The sequence below is a fragment of the Lagenorhynchus albirostris genome, chromosome 3 (genome assembly GCF_949774975.1).
Source record: "Lagenorhynchus albirostris chromosome 3, mLagAlb1.1, whole genome shotgun sequence".
In the NCBI taxonomy this organism is placed as follows: Eukaryota; Metazoa; Chordata; class Mammalia; order Artiodactyla; family Delphinidae; genus Lagenorhynchus; species Lagenorhynchus albirostris.
Window position 1 is genome coordinate 89,089,274 of NC_083097.1, and position 24,026 is coordinate 89,113,299.

Sequence of the window (24,026 nt, forward strand, 5' to 3'; positions counted from 1 at the left end):
TCTCTTATTAATACTTGGGTAATATCCACCTCAACCAGCAGTGTGTAAGAACTGATTTATATCCTCCGAAACACCTGACATTGTCATATTTCTTAATATTTGCTAATCCGATGGGTGGGTAAAAGATGATACCTCCTTGTAATCTTAATGTACACTCCCCTGATTACTAATGATCTAAGTAAGCATCTTTTGATATTTTTATTCACCATTAATATTTCTTCTTCATTGAATTACCTGCTCAATGTTTTGGTGATTTTGCAATCAGACTGTCAGTTTTTCTTACTGATGTCTAGGAGTTCTTTTTTTTTTTTGGCAGTACGCGGGCCTCTCACTGTTGTGGCCTCTCCTGTTGTGGAGCACAGGCTCTGGATGCGCAGGCTCAGAGGCCAAGCCTCACGGGCCCAGCTGCTCCACGGCATGTGGGATCTTCCCGGACGGGGGCACGAACCCGCGTCCCCTGCATCGGCAGGCGGACTCTCAACCACTGCGCCACCAGGGAAGCCCTAGGAGTTCTTTATACATTCTGCACATTAAGACTTTATACTATAAATATATTTTCCTAGTTTGGTTCTTTCCTTTTCGGTGTCTCTTCCTTTACATCTTCTTTTATTTTTCTGCCTTTTATTATTCTCCCATCCTGCCATGCTAATACTTCCCCCCCAATGGCTACAGAAATGGTGCAACCTGTCTTGCTCCTGATCTTAAGGGGGAATTTTTTTTTAATGCTTCCTTATTGAAATGATTTCTATTTTTTTTTAGACAGTTTTTATGAGGGCAAGGAAATTCTGTTCTGATCTTAGTTTCTGAATTTTTATCATAAGGAGGCACTGAACATTACTAAGTGATTTTTTTTTCCCTTGCATCTACAGAATTTATCATATGAATTTTCTCCTGTATTTTGCTAATGATTTGGTGATGACATTTACAGGTATTCAATGTGAAACTACTTCTGCATATCTGGAATAAACTCAGATTGGTAACTGAGTTTTATCTGTTAAAAAAATACACTTACAAATTCAGATTTCCAATAATTCTGTTTAAGATTTTGATGTGTATTTTAATGAACGAAATAGGTTTATAATTTCCTTCACAAACTCTTTTGGTATTAGGGTTATACTGGCCTTATTCGAATGACTTGGAGAAATAGTTCTTTTTCCATTCTCTCGAAGGGTAGTGTGATATGATCCTTGAAAGTTTAGTTTAAGAGAATTCAGCTCTAAAATCACCTGGATCAGTTGTTTTCTCCATGGGAAGATTTTAAACCACTGATTATGTATCTGTAATAGTTATCATATTATTTAGGTTTCCTATTTCTTCTTGAGTGACTTTTGGTGAATTCTATTTTTCTAGGCATTTGTCAACTCCTTCTAAGTTTTCAAATTTACTGGTATAAAGTTCATAGTACTCTTTTTAAAAAGTCTATACAAACTTTATTGTGTTTGCAGCTGTGTCCACTTTTGTGTTTCAGTATTATTTATTTGTGTCATCTTTATTTTCCTGTTCACTATCAAGTAGAATGTCTCTTTTTCTTAATCTTTTCAAAGTATCAGCTTCTGATTTCTTTGATTCTATCATAACTGTTTTCTGATTTATTGAATTTTGTTCTTATCTTCCCTAATTCTAATTCTTATCTCCTTAGTTTCTTTGTTGATTCTAATATTCCTTTTCTGTTTTTTAAGTTAAATGCATAGCTACTCCACTTTCAGCTTTTGTTCTTTTCTAACATAAGCATTTATAAAGATAAATTTCCCTTTAAATATCAATTTCATTGCAATTCCACAGATTTTGATTGGTGGTATTTCCATTATCATTGAGTTGGTGAGCATTTTAAACTTCTAGTATGATTTCTTCTTTGTCCTACTGCTTTTTTTTTTTTTTTTGTGGTACGCGGGCCTCTCACTGTTGTGGCCTCTCCCGTTGCAGAGCACAGGCTCCGGACGCGCAGGCTCAGCGGCCATGGCTGCTCCACGGCATGTGGGATCTTCCCGGACCGGGGCACGAACCCGTGTCCCCTGCATCGGCAGGCGGACTCTCAACCACTGTGCCACCAGGGAAGCCCTGTCCTACTGCTTTTTTAAAAGGATGGATAATTTAAAATGCATGGAGGGTTTTATATAAAGTATATTTATATATTAAGAATTTATATTTGTATTATTTATTTCTAAATTAATTGCACTGTGGTCAGAGAAAATGGTCTCTAGGACATTGATTCTTTGAAATGTGTTAACCTGTACTTTGCAGTCTAGTACATGTTCAGTTTTTGTGTGTTTGTGTATTCCACAGCATGCAGTGTTCATTAAAGCAAGCTTAAGTAAGTTGTTCAAATCTGCAATTAATTTTTTATATCCATGAATTATTAATTGAGACAGGTATTTAAAAATTTTCTAATATGACAGAAAATCTGTCAATATTCTCTAGTTTGGTTAAATTTTGATGTATATATTTTAAGTCTGTGCATTCAAGTTTAAAACTGCTACATTTTACTAGTCAATTGGACTTACTACATAGTGACCTCCACTCTCCCCATTAATGCTTTTTCTGTCTTTAAGTCTAAATTGCTAATGTTAGTATAATTAGTCCATTTTCTTTTAGTTAGCGTTTCCCTGAAACATCATTTTCTGCCCTTTTACTTTCAATCTTTCTGTATATTAATGCTTTAAGTGTGTCTTTTGTAAACAGCATTTAACTTTAAAAAAATCCAACTGATTTGAAGCTTTTCTTTCACAAGCAGAGAGTAAGCAATTTATGTTTATTACAGGACTTTTTCTTACATCCTGCTTTTTCATCTTTATTTTTCTTCCCTTTTTTATGCTTTTTCTTCCTTTTTTTAACTGTTATTTGGATTGACTTTAAATGTTATTTTTCCATGTCTTAAACTCCTTTTTTCCTCTTCTACTGGTTTCCAATACATATACTCTGTATTTATTCTTGTAGTTGTTACCCTTGAAATTTTACCATACAAATTCATCATGTCAACAGTTAACTTTCAGACCTCTCCCAAACTATACACTTCAACTCTGATCTTCCCCCATCAACTGAAATACTACTGCTGTCCAGCATTTTAGTTCTGTCCCCCCTCACCACTTGACTTCTATTTTTTTTTAATCAAACTACCGGTTTTATTATTGTAGGATATCAATGCAAGTAGCTGATGATTTTCAAATGTGTTTCTGTTTATACATATACCTGTACATCTACCTACAATTCAGGATACTTTCCTTAAACTTGTAGGTTAAATATCCAAGTGCCTCCTGCCATCTACAATGCATGTCTCACTGGCACTTAAAATTTCAAAAAGGAGTTCCTACTTCCCAGTCCTCTCCTCAGGCTTCCTCATCTCAGTCAACAACATTAACATCTACCCAATGTTCCAACCAAAAAACCTAGGCATAACTGACTGATTTATCCCTCATCTCACACCCAATCCTTCCTAATACTTATAACTCAAAAATATTCTGAAACCTCTTCACCTTTTTAAATTCTCACTACCATCCCCTCACAGCCTAATCCACTCTCATCCTCTTTTTTACTTTAGTCCCTTTCCAATTTGATCTCCACAAAGCTGTTAGGGTGATCCTTTAAAAATGTGTGTCAAATCAGTTAATTCCTCACTTAAAATCTCACTGCTCTCTGAATAAATTCCAGATGCTACATGTCCTGCATAGTCTGGTTCCTGCCAACTTCATCTCATATTACTATTCTTTCCACTCATCTGCTTCAGCCCCACTACCGTCTTACATGCCAAGCCCTTTCCTTTTCAGTACCTCTGCTCTCATCTTTCTTTTTGCCTAGAAAGCTCTCCTTCAACTAACTGCTAATTCTCATCTTTTAGAGCTCAGCTCAAAAGTCAATTCCTAAGAGGAGTCCTCCCTGATCACTCTAATTAATGTAAGCCTCTGTCAGTTACTTTATCACATTAGTGTTTTATTCCCTTCACAGTAATTATCAGTTTGTAATTTATCATATTTGTATCTTGTTTATTACCTGCCTCTCCCACCATAATGTAAACTTCATGGGAGAATCTTATTTGTCTTGTTCACTGATATAATCCCAGGATCCAGTACCATGCTTGGCACATACTATATGCTCAATAAATATCTGTTGCATGAATAGTTACTATCACAAATTACATATGAAAAAATTAATAAAACTTAGTAAACTAACTAATAGTGATTAGAGATGATCAAACATAAAGTTAGGAAGAGGAAAAAAATGCCACCTCAACCTACCACTATCAAAACCAATTATGTTCTTACATTTCTTTCTTTACAAATTTTCTAATATGCTTTATCTCCAGAGTTTCTTACAGAAGTAATCTCAAACTGGAAATTTATACTTTTTGAAAAGTAAAAATTGTAATGTCCAAGTTGAAATAGGTTTTTCCTAAGAAAACATATTTACCAAAATAGTTCCCTTGAGAGACTAAATTAGAACCAATTATTATAGAAAAAAAATTAATTATCAAAGAAATACTTCCTCACAACAAAACACCAAGCCTAGAAGGTTTCACAAGCAAATACTAACAGTCTTTAAAGGAATAAATAGCTATTTAAACACCAAAAGATATACACACACACACTCACACAAATATATATATATATTTGTGTATATATATGTGTGTGTATATATATATATACACACACACACAAATATATAAATAAATAAATAAATAAAATTGCTCATGATCATTAGGCCAAAAGTAAAAAATCATTATATCATTTCCATTGGTGCTAACAAGACTTTAATAAAATTCAACGAACATTCTTGCCAGAAACCTATAAAATACAAACAGGGTAAAATTTCCTTAGTGTGATTGGGATTGACATATATACACTAATATGTATAAAACAGATAACTAATGAGAACCTGCTGTATAGCATAGGGAACTCTACTCAATGCTCTGTGGTGACCTAAATGGGAAGAAAATCCAGAAAAAGAGGGGATATATGTATACATATAGCTGATTCACTTTGCTGTACAGCAGAAACTAACACAACATTGTAAAGCAACGATACCCCAATTAAAAAAAAATTTTTTTTTAATTTCCTTGGTGTGATTTAAGACAAAAAAATTGTGTATGTGTGTGTGTACATGTATGAAATCAACCTAAAACCCCAAATCATTCTTACTAGGGAAATACTAGTGGAGCAAGGGCTGGTAAACTATGGCCTACAGGTTATTTCCAGCTTGCCAATTTTATAAATACAATTTTGTTGGAAGACAGTTACACCCATTCATTTACATATTATCTATGGCTACTTTTACACTATAACAGTAGAACTGAGGAGCTCCAACAGAGACTGACACACAAAGCTGGAAATATTTACTATTTGGCCCTTTGTAATATAAATTTGACAAGCCCTGCACTAGAGCATTTCCATTAAAGTTAGGAAAAGACAAAGATATATATCATCAACCACAAATTTCTGGAGATATCCAATGCAATTAGAGAGAAATATTAAAACTTCAACTTTTCCTACTGCCTGCATTTCCATGAAAAAAATCACTGATTTCCCTCTGAGGGCTTCCCTTCTCCCTTGCTATTATCTTCACTGAATAGCAATGGCAGCTCTGATTCACTCATACCTGACTTACCAAAATGATCTTTTAAATGTCCAACATTTCTTCAATAAAGCAAAATGGAAACACATACTGTATCTAAGACAAGACACTGTAATTACCAGTATTTTCAATTTAATTGTTCTTTGGAAAACACCGAAGGCATAACAAAATTCAGCAGGATCTACTGATCCTACATAGGGCTTGTAAATGTAATTAATAGCATATCCAACATCTGAATGTGATGTATAACACTCTTGTGCAGTATGCATAAAAATAACAAATCTTACTGTTAACATACCCTTCCTGAAGAGATAATTCTTGGTTTTCCTCTTCGGGACCACTGCTATCACTTTGTAGTTCAGGTTCATTCTCATCTTTTCCTGGCAGAGTCTCCCAGCTTTCATCACTTGAGGACTGATCTTTTTCCGTACCAGAAAATCGATGAGGCAAAGAGGCAGACCATTCTCCATCACTGCATTCTGAACTGCAAATTTAGAACAGAAATATACTGTCATTACAAGTGCATTTATCACGTGGAGTGTTAACCAGGCATCATGGTAGAGAGTGGAGTACTGATGCTCTACATGTTTCATTAGGTGCCAATTAAATTTTAACATATTTTAAAAATAAATACAGGGCTTCCCTGGTGGCGCAGTGGTTGAGAGTCCGCCTGCCGATGCAGGGGACATGGGTTCGTGCCCCGGTCCGGGAAGATCCCACATGCTGCAGAGCGGCTGGGCCCGTGAGCCATGGCTGCTGAGCCTGCGTGTCCAGAGCCTGTGCTCCACAACGGGAGAGGCCACAACAGTGAGAGGCCCGCATACCGCAAAAAAAAAATAAAAAAAAATAAAAAAATAAATAAATACAGAGATAAATATTCAGCAGAATGTAACTTTTTCAAATGAACATAGCATATGGCAAGTTATGAAATTATCAATTTATTATTTTCTTCATTAACTTTAACTAATTCTGTGGTGCTTAGACACAGGTTCTTCATATTTTAGACATACTTCTACACAAAATTTTCAGTAATTTATTCGATAATGCCAGGTTAAATGCTATCTGGAATAAATAATAGAGTTATTACTCACCTGACTTAAAACAACTTTCTAATTACATACTGACAACTGATATTACATCCTCTATGAATATATTTTCACTATTACCATGTTTTAAAAGCTTACTTTTTTCTTCCTTTTACAAAAAACACTTTACAATGGAGAGAGATTCAATTCATAAAAAGCAGCACTGACAAATCTTTACTGAAGTCCTTTGGTAAGACTGTGAACACAAAATAAATTTCAACTCAAGAGAATATTTCGATAAGGAATGAAAAAGTGTGATAAAAGGGTTAACAAAAAATCTCCGAAGAATTACTTTTAGATAGTATACGTATTTAACTTTGGTTAATTTGGTTACATTCAACAACTCGCAAAGCATCAGACATCTTATACTACCAGAAGCTAAAATACTATTTAACAGTGTTGAAAATAAATCTTAAATGCTTTTTCTAACCATATCAACCATTCTGGTCAAGAATTCTCTTAAAGATATTACCCTTTGTGCACTGACTTTTAAGAAACCCAAAAATAACAAAATTTAATCTACTTTTTTGAAAGGAAGTGATAATTGGTATTGTCTCCTTCTACAGGCAGATAAACCCAAGATGCAATTAACGAAGAGCTGCATTAATCTGATCTCTGAGAAGTTAGCAGAAGTAAAAAAAAAATAAAATCAACTTCCAATTTTCAGGGCCCAAACATCCTGGAGAAGAAATAGAACAGAGCCCTAGCATAGCAAATAAAAGGTGTTCCTTCACTGGGTATGAGCCAAAACTGCTTATATTCTGTAAAATTTTCTGTGACCCAAAGAATAATCTAAGATCAAGTAAATCATTTCCAGACTTGTATCAGTGTCAAAATCTAACACAGAAAATAGTTTTAAAGGAGCTTACTGAGCTAACTTCCCTTGACTATGAAGCTTCTCAAATTCACAGCTAAATTACCAACTCCAGTTTTGAAATGTTTTTAAGAAGTAGGGTTGGATTTCTAGATTAATTTCTGGCAATTTTTAACATCTACTTAAAAGTGAATTTCATTTTTTAAACATTTCTCTCAGAGATTGATCCTGTCCAGAAAGATAACATATGAAACTTCTGAACTTTTCTGAATTAATGAAATAACTGATGGAATATCTCCAAATTTCAACAGAAAAAGAATGTCTATGATAAGCAGTCAACATATTTAAGAAGCTTATGTCAAGGACTGGCAAACTATAGCCTTTTAGCCAAATCTGGCCCTGCTGCCTGCTTTGTTTGTTTTATGGTATGTGAGCTAAAAATGTTTTTTTTTTTACCTATTTATATTGGATTTTGCCTCTTAGTTTAAAAAACCTAAAATATTTACTATCTGGCCCCTTAAGAAAGTTTGCAGACCCCTGGCCTACATCATTATTACTCATTACACATAACACTCACCTCAAAGTAGATAACTTTAAATATATATCCCCAGCCCTGATCACCATACTAAGCTTTTATAACCACTAACTGCCCACCAAACATTTTTAGATTTTCAGCCTCCTTTTAAAAATTATATTTTTATAACAAAATTCATCTGCCATATAAGTCCCTTTCTTGATTTTCTATCTAATGGTATTATCCTGCCCTTAAGCTGGAAACCACATATCTTTGACTCTTCACAAACTCCCCACTTTTAAGTCCTTTTTTACTTTCCATTCTTTCTGTTCAATGGCTCTTATGTCCTAGCTCCTTTTTCTCCATTTCCCCTAACAAACCTTGGTTCAAGTGCTTTTCTCCAAACCTAGACTGAGACAATCAATTATTAACTGGTGTCCCTAAACTTAATCCCAAATCCCTCAACTCAAAGAACGCATTCTGAATATTCCTATCACTTCCATTTATATCAAACAGTACATTTCTAACATTACTCCAAAAATTTTCAACAGTTCCTCTCTACTAAAGCTGCATTTCATAAACTTAAGCCATTTGCCTACAGTCCTCACAATTTTTGCTACAGTTGTACATTAACACTGTGTCTTAAGGTACAGCAATTGAGAACACAGGTTCTGGAGTCAGCTGGCCTGGATTTGAATGCACCAGTTATTAGCTGTGAAAAAGTTACTTAACCTCTCTGTACCTTTATTGCCTCACCTATCAGGTAAATATAATAGTATCCACTATCTCATTGAGTTCACTTGAGGAATAAATGAGTTAATATATAGAAAACATTCTAACAGTGCTTAGTAAATAATGTCATCAGCAACTATTATCAAATCTTTTTTTAAACAACAGTTTTTTTTTCACTCAAATACATTTTAGTTATCTCTTAAGCAATATCCATAAAGTTCCAAATTTGATGTGCTAGCTATATTTTTTTTGATTCACACTAATATAAATATATAATGATAAAAATTAAAAACACTTGTCTGTGTGCCACTTAATATATTTTACCCTCTTTAAAAAATACTGGCCTACAGAAAAAAAAAGTTTGAACTTCGAATGGCACTTACGATTTACTACATCTGATCCTAGTTATGAGTACATCCTTACATCCAACTCTTTCCTTCCAATATATGCTCTATTCCAAATGCTGTCCCCTAAATACGAATTTTCATCACAACTATTCCTCCCACCACCAAGAATGTCTTCACAATCACTTCACCTTTTTTCCCATTTCAGGACCAGATCACTCTTTCAAGACCTTCCTCTACAACACTGCTTCTTTTGTTTTTCAATTCATTAATGGACTAGCCTTCTTATTCGTTCAGTCTAAACCACTAAAGTGCAGCTGCTTCTTTAACACTGCATTTAAAGGTATTTTTCTAAGTGCAAAATCACAGTTCCTTTTCCCAGAAAAGCATCTAAGGAGATCTGTCTGAATTGTGAAGCACCTGTAAGCTCTTGGAAGTTAACTAAGACTGTGCTATCGAATGACTTTACATAGACAACTTTCAGTGATATCAGTTTATTTAAAAAGGGCCAACAATTAATCGTCTTTAAAGTATGTTCCCCAGAAATTAACATACATTTGTGATATAAGTGATAGAAAGTAATATATCAATAATTTCCTATTAATAATTCATTCTGAACGTTATTATCTATGACAAATTTCAAACTTAATGTCTATTAATAATTTGTAGCTCTAAAAGTCCAAACTGGCTCAGAGGGCTAGTCAGAGGAAACTATGAATCGATGGCTAAGATTTTTTACTATGAAAAACAAAAAACCTACCACAGGCAATTTCTTTACTGAAGAAACAAAATACTACATTTAACATCAGGTGAAAGTTCCATCTACAACATATGATAGCCTTTTTCACCGTGGCAGTGGAACACCACAATGGCAAGAGCAAGCTCTGAAGTCTGATAGAGTTTAGGTTAGGATCTGCTCAGTACTTACTAGTACAAGCCTGGGCAATGAATGAACTTCCCTGAGCTCACTTCTCCTCATCTGTAAAATGAGGATATTAATATTTACTTTTCAGGTCTACAGTGCTGTTTAAATGAATACCACAGATAAAATGTTTTGCACAATTTTTGGAAAATGGTAAACATTTAATAAAGGTAGTTCCTTCTTTCATTATATAAGCTGTTTGCTTAGAAATTTCATTTGGATTTTCTATTAGCACACCACCATTTTCCTCTTTTCTCTACCAAAGAAAATCTACTTGACATCCTCTGGTCTTACTGAATAGCAGTATCAGCCTCCTGGTCACCCAACAGCTTTATACCAGAGGTCAGCAAATTATGCCCTGGAGCAGAAGCCAAATCCGGCCACCTGTCTGTTTTTTAGTGGCCCGGATGCTAAGGATGTTTTTTTCATTTTAAAATGGTCATACAAGTATCCACATAATATCCTCAATATTGCCTTTTGGTCCACAAAGCCTAAACTATTTACTATCTGGTCAACCTTTTAAAAAAAGTTTGCAGACCCCAAAGAAGACACAGCAAAGAAGCATCGAACATAGGTCAATGGAAGAGAAACCATGGAGCAGAAAAGGGTGAACAAACAGCTCAATGGTAGCACTGAAGTCAAAGAAAATGGGTAGAGAAAAAAATCAATTGGCTATGGAAATTGGGAGGTCACTGTTAACATGGGAGAATACAGAAATAATACAGGGAGTTAGATTTTGAGGCATTTAATAATAGTGGATAGTGAAAGAACAGAAGCAGAGTATGTGGAACATTTATTCTGAAAATTCAGCAGTGGAAGAGAAAATATAAACAGGCAAGTAGTTAAAAGAGGGAGCAAGATCAATGAAGGCTGCCCCCAGGATTTAGAAAATTTAGAGAAGGAACCCAGGGGTAAAGGTAACAGATATGTAAGGTGTCAGATATGACTGCAGGCACAGAATGAGAAAAGTCAGCTCTCTTCATTGAAGAAGAAATTTAAAATAGGAACCAATACCAACATATTCTAATATGTTAGTACGTTAATATGTATTCTGATGGAGGAGAGGAAACAAGAAAGTTCACATTTAATTATTTCAGTATCTCCAGGAAAGCAGAGACAAAGTTATCCACTAAGAATGACAGGAGTATAAGGAACTAAAAGCAAAAAGAGAAAAGATTTTAAAATAACTTTTCAAGGAGAACAAGCAACAGAACAAAAAGGACACAAAATGGTCATGGACTAATGAGGACCCATTTGTTCTTGATTATAAAAGCGTATGAGTTAAACATTAAAAATTTTTCAAAGTAAAAACTAAAATACCACTGTGACTTTTATATGGTCTTTCATTAGTACTGTCTCCTGTTAACATTTAGAGCTATATGCAAGAGCAAAAAACTATAACTTACTCAAGTATTACACTCTTTACAGATTCAATTGTGAATCAAAAAACCTTTTTCACATAAATAAAATTATATGTGGTTTCTAGACAAAACATTTTATGTACAAATCTAGGTAGAAATAAGATACAGAAGCAAAACCAGGCAAAAGCCACCTCTTATTCCCTAAGTCCCCCAAGGAATGGTTTGTTTGTCTTCTTTGATATTTATCACATCCACAAAAACTCAACTATATAGGAGCTTAGGGAAGAGTGAAATTTTAGATAATTTTCTTATCTGACCATCTGTGGATCAAAAACACTTTTGAATTTTATTGAAAATACTCTGGAAGGAAATTATATTAAAACATATTATATAATTCAATGCATTTTCCAAAATAGTATACTAAACATAATCTAACAGTTTGGGACTTTTTACTAGTACTAACACTGAACTATGTTGTAATAAAGTAATACAAATGGAAGCTGTTCAAATCTATGTCTACTTAATTTAGTAAATAAGGCCCAAATGGTTTGGTGTTTTGGCTGTGCCAGGCAGGTTGTGGGACCTTAGTTCCCTGACCAGGGATCGGACCTGAGCCCTTGGCAGTACCACGGGAAGTCCCTGGTTTTTCTTTTTGAATTCTGCCTGCCTTTTACAACTTTCTGATCTTTTCCCCTAGTATCAAAATATTGTAATCTATGACTCCCTAGCATGCCTGAGGAACGAAGTTATTTATCCCCAATTTACTCCTTTTAAACTTCTATGAACTTGGAAACAAGATATAAAGTTTTCCTAAAATATTAGAGCATGTGCTTAAAGATCTTTGTTTTGGCTGTTCATAGATGTTTTACTTGTTGGGAGGTAGCGAGATCAGAGGAGCTTTCTTCATGGCTTTCAGCAAACATACAGGAGAGGAAAGGAGCTTAATTTAGCCTCAATGATAATTATCTGTATATTCTGTCTTCCTCATAAGGCTGGTGAACACCAAGGCAACAGGAATCATGATTATTTGTATTTACAGAGTACCTGAAACAAAATGTGACCCCTGGGAGGATTTCAATAAATCCTTTTTAAGTATATCAAATTGTAATCAACTAAATAACCAATATTCCTTTTATTCTCCCAAAGTCATCAACAACAACAAAAAAGTTGTCCTGACATTTTTATCTTTGGTAAGGTTTTTTACCTTTTAAGCAAGGTTAAGGCATAGGGACAAAAACTCTGCCAAAAAACCTCAAGTACTATAAGAAGTGGTTAAGAGATAGCACACCTCTCTTCAGAGCGATTAGGCCTAAGGTTAAAATGTGCTGGCATGGCTGAAAGGTTCTTTTAAACTCAAGATCTTGTCCTCAAACAGTTATTAAAGTTCTCAGGGTATATTTCAAAAGAGCAGGGTATTAACCTAACTCTCCGGTCTAATTCCCAGTCTGGTAATTATATGTTTCCTGTTAAAATTCCCCTTGCAGTTGTAATTTAATAAGGTGGCGTTCAGTTCTCGTCAAACAGCTCAGAGCAATGCAACCAGCTACAATGCTTATCCCATAAAGTGTAATGTTTCAGATGTGATTAAGTGATCATTTAGAATTTTTCAGGGAATCAGGCCGTACATTCATTAAAGTATTTTTCCAGTTGTAAAGAATAAACTATATATTTTTTAAGGGGCCAAAAATTCCTATACCTTGAAATGTCACAGTAAATTTTAGTTTATGTTCTTTATAAGAGAGTTCTGTAGTTATTATAATACTAACATGACAAGAAAACTCTTCAAATATATCATCTTCAAGTTTTACAAAGCAGAGAAAATGCAAAAATCCCTCACAGACGCAAAGCAGAAGCTATTTATACTTTCCTTCTCAAGGTACTGGTGAGAGAGTCACTGTGTTTCCCCATTTCTCCAATCTGCAAATACCAGAACTTAGGAGAACTACAGTAAAACATCAGGAAGATGAACAAGTGGCAAAATGAAACTAAACAGGAGTGTACAGCTACGAAATTTCAACATTTATCTGGCGCCATATTAAAAGGCATTCTGGAACTGTGATCTGTTGCAGAGAGTAAGGGCAGAGGAACTGGAAACAGTAGCACAGAAATAGAATTACTCCCCAAGATTGTACAGACTATTTAAATGAGGTCCTAAAATATATCTTAAGGCTTACAGATGCATATATAGGTAGAATCCTAGGTAGAATCATTATCCTTGATGAAAGCCTTAAAAAAGAAACAAACAAACAAAAAAAAAATAGTAAGTGTTTCTGTCATTTCGATGTGTCTTAAAGAATACTCTAAAATTAGTTCCACCATTTAAGTACACCCAACTATAGGTTCTATAAGTCAATATATTACTAAAAAGTTTCTATTAACTGTGTTTTTCTCATCTATATTCTGTTTATTAAAAAATCTGTCATTCTATACTACAAAGCTACAGTCATCAAGACGGTATGGTACTGGCACAAAAACAGAAAGATAGATCAATGGAACAGGATAGAAAGCCCAGAGATAAACCCATGCACATATGGACACCTTATCTTTGATAAAGGTGGCAGTAATGTACAATGGAGAAAGGACAGCCTCTTCAATAAGTGGTGCTGGGAAAACTGGACAGGTACATGTAAAAGTATGAGATTAGATCACTCCCTAACACCATACACAAAAATAAGCTCAAAATGGATTAAAGACCTAAATGTAAGGCCAGAAACTATCAAACTCTTAGAGGAAAACATAGGCAGAACACTCTATGACATAAATCAAAGCAAGATCCTTTCTGACCCACCTCCTAGAGTAATGGGAATAAAAACAAAAATAAACAAATGGGACCTAATGAAACTTCAAAGCTTTTGCACAGCAAAGGAAACCATAAACAAGACCAAAAGACAACCCTCAGAATGGGAGAAAATATTTGCAAATGAAGCAACCGACAAAGGATTGATCTCCAAAATTTACAAGCAGCTCATGCAGCTCAATAACAAGAAAACAAACAACCCAATCCAAAAATGGGCAGAAGACCTAAATAGACATTTCTCCAAAGAAGATATACAGACTGCCAACAAACACATGAAAGAATGCTCAACATCATTAATCATTAGAGAAATGCAAATCAAAACTACAATGAGATATCATCTCACACCAGTCAGAATGGCCATCATCAAAAAATCTAGAAACAATAAATGCTGGAGAGGGTGTGGAGAAAAGGGAACCCTCTTACACTGTTGGTGGGAATGTAAATTGATACAGCCACTGTGGAGAACAGTATGGAGGTTCCTTAAAAAGCTACAAATAGAACTACCATATGACCCAGCAATCCCACTACTGGGCATATACCCTGAGAAAACCATAATTCAAAAAGAGACATGTACCAAAATGTTCATTGCAGCTCTATTTACAATAGCCCGGAGATGGAAACAACCTAAATGCCCGTCATCGGATGAATGGATAAAGAAGATGTGGCACATATATACAATGGAATATTACTCAGCCATAAAAAGAAACGAAATTGAGCTATTTGTAATGAGGTGGATAGGCCTAGAGTCTGTCATACAGAGTGAAGTAAGTCAGAAAGAGAGAGACAAATACCGTATGCTAACACATATATATGGAATTTAAGAAAAAAAAAAGTCATGAAAAACCTAGGGGTAAAGCAGGAATAAAGACGCAGACCTCTTAGAGAACGGACTTGAGGTTATGGGGAGGGGGAAGGGTGAGCTGTGACAGGGCGAGAGAGAGTCATGGGCATATACACACTAACAAACGCAGTAAGGTAGATAGCTAGTGGGAAGCAGCTGCATGGCACAGGGATATTGGCTCGGTGCTTTGTGACAGCCTGGAGGGGTGGGATGGGGAGGGTGGGAGGGAGGGAGACGCAACAGGGAAGACATATGGGAACATATGTTTATGTATGACTGATTCACTTTGTTATAAAGCAGAAACTAACACACCATTGTAAAGCAATTATACCCCAATAAAGATGTAAAAAAAAAAAAAAAATCTGTCATTTTTCAGAGTACTGACATTACACTCAAGGAAAAAACTTATAAATAAATATACAAAGACAACACCCTATAACTCTTAAAAGGCCAGAATCATTCTAGGCAAAGAAAACAATGCTACTATTAACAACAACAACAGCAAAAATCAATTTAAAAAGCAAGAGCCGAAAACACTACCATTTACCACTGCAACAAAAAGAATAAACTATCTAGGATTAAACCTACCTAAGGAGACAAAAGACCTGTATGCAGAAAATTATAAGACACTGATGAAAGAAATTAAAGATGATACAAACAGATAGAGAGATATACCATGCTCTTGGATTGGAAGAATCAACATTGTGAAAATGACTCTACTACCCAAAGCAATCTACAGATTCAACGCAATCCCTATCAAACTACCACTGGCATTTTTCACAGGACTAGAACAAAAAATTTCACAAGTTGTATGGAAACACAAAAGATCCTGAATAGCCAAAGCAATCTTGAGAAAGAAAAACAGAGCTGGAGGAATCAGGCTCCCTGACTTCAGACTATACTACAAAGCTACAGTCATCAAGATAGTATGGTACTGGCACAAAAACAGAAATATAGATCAATGGAACAGGATAGAAAGTCGAGAGATAAACCCACACACATATGGTCACCTTATCTTTGATAAAGGAGGCAAGAATATACAGTGGAGAAAAGACAGCCTCTTCAATAAGTGGTGCTGGGAAAACTGGACAGCTACATGGAAAAGAATGAAATTAGAACACTCCCTAAAACCATACACAAAAATAAACTCAAAATGGAGCAAAGACCTAAATGTAAGGTCAGACCCTATCAAACTCTTAGAGGAAAACATAGGCAGAACACTCTATGACATAAATCACAGCAAGATCCTTTTTGACCCACCTCCTAGAGAAATGGAAATTAAAAACAAACATAAACAAATGGGACCGAATGAAACTTAAAACCTTTTGCACAGTGAAGGAAACCATAAACAAGAAGAAAAGACAACCCTCAGAATGGGAGAAAATATTTGCAAATGAAGCAACTGACAAAGGATTAATCTCCAAAATTTACAAGCAGCTCATGCATCTCAATATTAAAAAAACAAACAACCCAATCCAAAAATGGGCAGAAGACCTAAATAGACATTTCTCCAAAGAAGATATAGATTGCCAACAAACACATGAAAGAACACTCAACATCATTAATCATTAGAGAAATGCAAATCAAAACTACAATGAGATATCATCTCACACCAGTCAGAATGGCCATCATCAAAAAATCTACAAACAATATATGCTGGAGAGGGTGTGGAGAAAAGGGAACCCTCTTGCACTGTTGGTGGGAATGTAAATTAACACAGCCACTATGGAGATCAGTATGGACCTTCCTTAAAAAACTAAAAATAGAACTACCATATGACCCAGCAATCCCACTTCTGGGCATATACCCTGAGAAAACCATAATTCAAAATGAGTCATGTACCACAATGTTCACTGCAGCTCTATTTACAATAGCCAGGACGTGGAAGCAACCTAAGTGCCCATCGACAGATGAATGGATAAAGATGTGGCACATATATACAATGGAATATTACTCAGCCATAAAAAGAAACAAAATTGAGTTATTTGTAGTGAGGTGGATGGACCTAGAGTCTGTCATACAGAGTGAAGTCAGAAAAACAAATACTGTATGCTAACACATATATATGGAATCTAAAAAACAAATAAAAAATGGTCATGAAGAACCTAGGGTCAAGACGGGAATAAAGACGCAGACCTACTAGAGAATGGACTTGAGGATACTGGGAGGGGGAAGGGTAAACTGGGACGAAGTGAGAGAGTGGCATGGACACATATACACTACCAAATGTAAAACAGATAGCTAGTGGGAAGCAGCCGCATAGCACAGGGAGATCAGCTTGGTGCTTTGTGACCACCTAGAGGGGTGGGTTAGGGAGGGTGGGAGGGAGGGAGACTCAAGAAGGAAGAGATATGGGGATATGTATATATGTATAACTGATTCACTTTGTTATAACGCAGAAACTAACACACCATTGTAAAGCAATTATACTCCAATAAAGATGTTAAAAAAATAAATAAATAAAATAATTAAAAAAAAAAACCAAGAGCCAAGTAAACTACCCTTTTTCTTGAGGGTGGAAAACAGTGTAAATATTTCATCAACTTCATTAGATGACATCAGGCCTAACTATAAAAAGCAAACAAAAGAAGCTTTTATTTTTGATTAGTGTCTATAATGGAGAAAGCACAGCCAAATTAAATGATTTTCTTCAAAAAAGCAAAATGTAGTAAAAAATGCTTAGAAATACTACTTAACAATTCCCACTGGGGTCTAAGCCAGCACCCAGAAATCAAACACTTTCATATTTCTGTAGCAAAATGTATGAATACTTGAAAATAGTCCTCGTTTTAATTTAGATCTAGATTTGCCATCAAGTAAGTTAATATTAGGTCAGGTTTTGTTGTCAATTTCTGTTTTTAGAACTTTGCAGATTTTGGATAAAAGACTGTGGATCTAAACTGAAAAAACAGAAATAAATCAGGCACAAGTTCTTTTTTTTTTTTTTTTTTTAATCGGCCGCACCACACGGCATACAAAATCTTAGTTCCCCAGCCAGGGATAGAACCTGTACCCCCTGCAGTGGAAGTGCAGCATCCTAACCACTGGACTGCCAGGGAAGTCTCAGGCACAAGTTCTTAACTAACTTTATTCTTAGCTTAGAAAATAGTAGGTTACATAAATATTGTCTGCTAACCCTTGAAGTTTACAAACTTCAAGATAGCAGTAGAAATATTTTAATTATTTCTACAAGTTACTTATACTATACTACGGAAGCTTAATTCATACATCCAATGAAAATCAAAAAGATTTTATTAACTTTATGATGAAATAAAATTTTATTTTATTATGAAATAAAATATGAAATTAATTCATACATCCAATGAAAATCAAAAAGATTTTATTAACTTTATGATGAAATAAAATTTTATTTTATTATGAAATAAAATATGAAATTAATTCATACATCCAATGAAAATCAAAAAGATTTTATTAACTTTATGATGAAATAAAATATATAAAATGCATTCATATTCAAAAGGATAAATTTCTTCCCTTGTAGTACTTTCTAGTTAAAAAAAACTATTTCTTTAAATTAATAAAATCTTGAAATTGCACTGTAATTGAGCATGGCAAGGGTTCCCACTAGCTTAAAAGGATAGGTGAAAGTGACTCTGGGGTAATGAAAAGTCAGCAGTTGGACAAAGAAATTCTCCATTTCTCTCTTCTTTCTGTTGTCCTACAGTTTGGAAAAAAAGGAATCTATGTAAGAGGAAACAGAATGCTTATTATAAGAAAAGTTGTATGTTCTCTTGAAAATAGTAAATTATAGTGGTGAAGAACACAGAGCCTGGAGTTAGTCAATAAGTAGATAATCAAATTCCAGCTCCACCTTTTACTAGCTTTGTGACCTTAGGAAGTTAGTAAGTGCTCTTATGCCTCAGTTTCATCTATAAATGCGGAAAATAATAGAATGTACCACATAAAGTTGTTAATGAAAATTAAATGCTAAACAAAAATAAGTGAAAAATAAACAGTGACAGGAACAGCAACAGGAAGAATAAACAGGTGATATTAGTAAATACTGGCAAAGTTAATGCAATATTAACAATCAAAATTTTCTGTGGTTTTAATCACTTTTTAAACCCAGACTGGCTTAGAAATTTTTTTTAATACAATAAATGTTTACCTTGCATTTTATTAACTGAAATACCATGATCTGAAATAATTAGTAGCTCTATCTTTTTATAATAATGAATAACCATTACCTGAACTTATAATTTCTGTAAAATCCTGAAATCCCTCAAAGAGAGTTTCTGTGAAAAACTAACGAGTAGTTTACATGTATGGTTACCACTCAGTAAATAAGAATATTTGATAAGTCAAAATATCTAACTCACTGACCATGTCAGACAGCCCATCCACCAAATATCATGGTACTAGAAATAAACCACTTTGCTCACTAAACCATCTCACAAAGCACAGCACGAAACCTTACCTATCTTCATCTTTGTCATACAGTTGGTAATAATCTCCACAGCCATTCCAAAACGTGTTATCCACAACTTCTTGCCTTCCTGTGGCTCCATTTTCTGGTGTTATTTGGTTATCTTCTGTTTCTCTCTGTGTAACTCTTGCGAAAGGCAGATCCAAGAACATACAATCATGTTCTCCATCATAGTCATCACATTTTATTAAGAGGTCATCTGAGCCATTTTCCTCAACTTCCAAAGCCTCTCTCCACCTCTGAACACTTCTTTGTTTAGCCTCATGCCTATTAAAACCTGTTTCTTGGTCCACCTGGCTTGAACTTATCAGTTTCCTAACTTTGGGCCTCACTACCTGTTCAGGAGAACTTCCCTGGTTTTTGCCCCTATCACTGGTATTTTGCTCACTGCAAATATGCCTGGGAGCACAGGCTGAATCTTCAACTGAATTTTCTCTTTGTCTCTCCTGGCTAGTATTATTTTGTTGTTTCTTTCTAACCACTTCATCTTCAGAAGAGGACCTCTGAAATTCCTGATTGTTCTGATTGACAAACTCAGTATCACCAGTTGAACTTTTCACTAAAGGTGCTGAATCTACCTCTTCAAACTCATCTCTTAATTCACAGTTAAAAGAGGGAACTGTCGGTGAAAGACCAGTGTATGCCTCTACCTCTCCATTTTCCAACTCAAACACTGTATTGCCCAATGCTTCCTGATATCTACCACCTTCCACAACGTCTGCAGAGAGCTGATGACTGTCATTATCCTCTCCATGTCTGCCATCTGGATCATAAGAGTCAGTATGAACCAATGTAATTCCATTTTGAACACTTGAAGCATTACAAACTTCTGAAGTATATTCTCCCTCAGAATGATTGTGAAGATCCGTACTGCTTCCTAAGGTCTCCCTGCCTTCCTCGCTATGATGTACTGCAGCAAAGGATGGACTGCTCTCAATGGTTTGATTCAATGCTGTATCACAAATGGGAATTTCTGCTTCAGTTTTTTCAAATAAAGGGTCATTGGGTAAAGAAGAATGAACTTGATCCAATGGACTGGAACCTTCATAGGGAACAAAAGAAAACATATTTAGAGGGATTAATTTAGATAATGTTTTATTTAATAATGACTCTTTAACTAGAAATCATACCAATTATTACTTATTTGAGAATATGAGTGAATTTCTCTGACAGGTGCTTATAGGCTCCCTAACTTAACTGGGAGGGCGGACTGGTTACCCTATGAGTTCATTTATGCCACTGTGTAGCCTCTTAATATCCTCTCCCTCAGATGTCTTCTGTAGGTTTTTCACCTAAATCCTAATACCTAAAACATTCTGTAAAAGACATTTAAAAGAGAGGCTAATAAGAGATTAACAATGAGAGGCATAAGTGAAGTCACAGGGTAACCAATCTGCCCTCCCAGTTGTTGGACTGTGCAATTCAGACTTAAATTACTTTATTACATGCAGATTTTTTTTTTACATGTAGATATTTTAAAAGGTGGTTATAATAAATATAAGAACAGGCTATATACAGATCTAACAGAAATGAGACTCTATTGTGTTTTATGTCAATTCAGAAGATTATATCTCAGTCCCTAGATACATAATATTACATTTCTATCCCCAAAATGAATTGTTAAAATATACCTACAATGAGTTAACTTTAACTATGTTACAGCTATCAGTGAAAAACAACAAAAGAGGCAATGTGTTGATTCTCTTTGTCATAGTTTGTCAGAATTCTGAGACAAGAGTAAAATCCTATCTACTCCACAAATTACTTTAAACATGACTATCTTTTACCATCACTAATGTAATAACAAAAAATGAAGATGCTAAGACCTGTTGGAACAAAAATTTATAAATAACTGAAGGGAAGTCTTATCATATCACAAAAAGGCTGCTTTAACAGAAGGACCTTAGGTAATAATTCAGATTCTTGTATATAAATGACAGTAAAAAAAAAACCTAGAATTATCAAGTTTGCTCAGGACAAGAGGAAGATGACATTCCAGTCCAAAAATGTGTAGTTATAGTACATGGATACCTGCAAAATACGTTTTCAAACTAATGAATAATTAGGAAATTTTAATTAAATAACTATGTATTACTTGACATTTATATTTTATATGATTCTAAAAGAATCAACTTAACCAAGCTAAATTATTGAGATACAAATAAAACAAAAAGCTATTTAAATGTAATATGCAGGGAAAAATATACTCAGTTCACATTAAAAATTTTTTTGGATTGAAAGATGAAGAATTCCTCTGGCTGAAGGATGTGACAACATGTAATCACTGCCATGACAATGTAGTTATTGATTGGCCATATTCTATCTTTTTCTATGTTTAAACGTATACACTATTAAGTTAATAGAAAATTTTGAAATGAATTTCTTGATAGGAAATGTATAGCATTTATACTCAGAGACACACATAAAACCCACTCACTATTTCAAATATTACAAGATCAATTCTTACATGGTTATTAATAGCTTTTAAATAATCCCATGTTGCATACCTGAGGAATTTTCTTTTGGAACATCATCTAGTTCCAACACTTCATAGTCATCACCAGCCCTACCTAAGCTTCTTTCATGCCTGGTCATACATGGTTTGAAACTGACATATGCATGTCTTCTGCCATATCGCCTGCCTGTGATTGTCTGATATCCTCCTGCTGGTTTGGGCCAGGCCGCCTTGCTGGATTCTTGATCCATTGCTGAAAAACAAAGTTAAAAATAAAAGAGACACAGCAATGACTTATTCTGACATTTGGGGTAATGTTTCAACATATATTGCCAAATCATATGCTACTGAACATCGAATGCCCCTTACTAGCAATATAAAACATACCTGAAAAGAAAACATGAAATACTACATTATGAGAGTTATGTGACCCCCTTATCCCCCAAATATCTTAAAGTTTGGCTCCTTTAAGGTATTTCAGATTTTTATAATGTTACTTACCCCAATTTTTTTCCACTTGCCAAATTACTATACTGTAAAAGCTCCTTAAGGATGGGAGAATGATTCTCCAAGTTATCAAAGGACCTTATGTATAAGTGCTCAATACATATTCGTTGAGTGAATTATTCACACGTACATGATATGATGGTTTCAATTACATTAAAAGTGAATAAATTCCAGTCAAAGGTAACAAGTAATTTCTTTAAATGGTATCTGTACTATTATAAAGAACTAACGGGACCACAATAAAATATATCCCAAAGATCAGGGTCAGGTAAAACTCTCCAAAAGAAAACAGTGGTGAGCCAAGTCAAACTCTTCAAAACTACCAATGGTATACATATGGTATGTATGAAAAGAAAAAGCCATCAACATTTGAACAACTCGAATACTAAGTTCGATGCCTGAGGGATATATAGTAGCAACAGTAGCATCTTTTATTGAGTAGGACATTATCTCATATATACATATAGTAAAAGTTTGCTTAGTCCATTGAGTTTTACATATATTATGCAGGAACTAAACAAAATATTTTCTCACAGTATACGGAATAGTCAATAAATGAAAAAGTTACACATTTTTGTTTTATTGCATTAGAATAAGAAATATAATTGCTTTTAAGCACAAAAAACTGTATTTATAACATTATAATATATGATACCAAGTGTTACATTGTTACTTCATCCCCTCACAAACCTGTTGAGGTGGATACTGTATTTTATTTTAAAGAATAAAAAACTAGGGTTAAAATGAATTATTTAAGAAACTTGTCCAATAATCCAATATTATGACTCCAGACCAGTACCCTTAACAACACCTCCAAAAGAACAGTCTCCAAAGTGGAAAGCACAATAGATGCCAAGGCGGTATGGAAAGAAAATATGAGTTTCTATTTATACTCATTTTTGTATCAAAAATTAGAAATTAAGCTTTATAAATATTCAATACATGGATTGAAACTGGCCTTAAGTAAGACAATGATCACACATCACGTATGGTACTCAAGGAATCTGGAAGGAAAAATATGAAGTTCTCAATGTAGAGGAACTGACAGAGACACCTTGCTTACCTGCTGGCTCCTTTTCAGTATACTGTGACATATATGGCAGTTTTTGTGTGCCCAGTTCAGTGGAATTATGGATGTGATTTAGTTTTTACTCACACAATGGATAAGCTGCAGGAGATTCCTACAAAGAAACCATGGATTAAACAAAATAGTAATAATACAGCACAAAACAAAAATAGCAAAACTAATACTACTTCTCCTAGTGAAGTTCTTAGCTAGCCCATAATAACAGAGAAAAACACAATTGGATCTGACAAGTCAATCAAAAAACCTCAAAACTATGAAGATGGCTATTTGAAAGAGATTTAGATCTCCTCTTGAAAAACCTTGCCTTAAGTATGTATCATCCTTAAGATTGACAATGATAATAACACACAAATAATTTATAAGGAAATAAGCAAATATATTGGGAAAAGTGTTGATTGGGGTATGTGACCAAACTGTTTGGGGGTCTACTACACACTATCTGCTTCTCCATCAAACACTAAGTTCCTTTAGCCCTGGCATTGTTAAAAGAAGTTAACCCTAAGAATACAAACTTCATTTTAAAAATGTATAGTGGTACATTTTAAAAATATATAGTGG

General features: G+C 34.6%; 1 protein-coding gene across 1 annotated transcript in view; it reads right to left on the reverse strand.

Moving 5' to 3' along the window:
- PJA2 (praja ring finger ubiquitin ligase 2) overlaps positions 1-24,026 on the reverse strand; it is an 80,225-nt gene that overhangs the window by 30,252 nt on the left and 25,947 nt on the right. The window contains exons 2-5 of the mRNA XM_060143374.1: positions 23,445-23,562; positions 21,927-22,127; positions 19,411-20,461; positions 5,861-6,046 (exon numbers count right to left, since the gene is read on the reverse strand). Coding sequence (XP_059999357.1) covers positions 5,861-6,046; positions 19,411-20,461; positions 21,927-22,127; positions 23,445-23,475 — 1,469 coding nt within the window. The 5' untranslated portion in view covers positions 23,476-23,562. The remainder of the gene's footprint in view (positions 1-5,860; positions 6,047-19,410; positions 20,462-21,926; positions 22,128-23,444; positions 23,563-24,026) is intronic.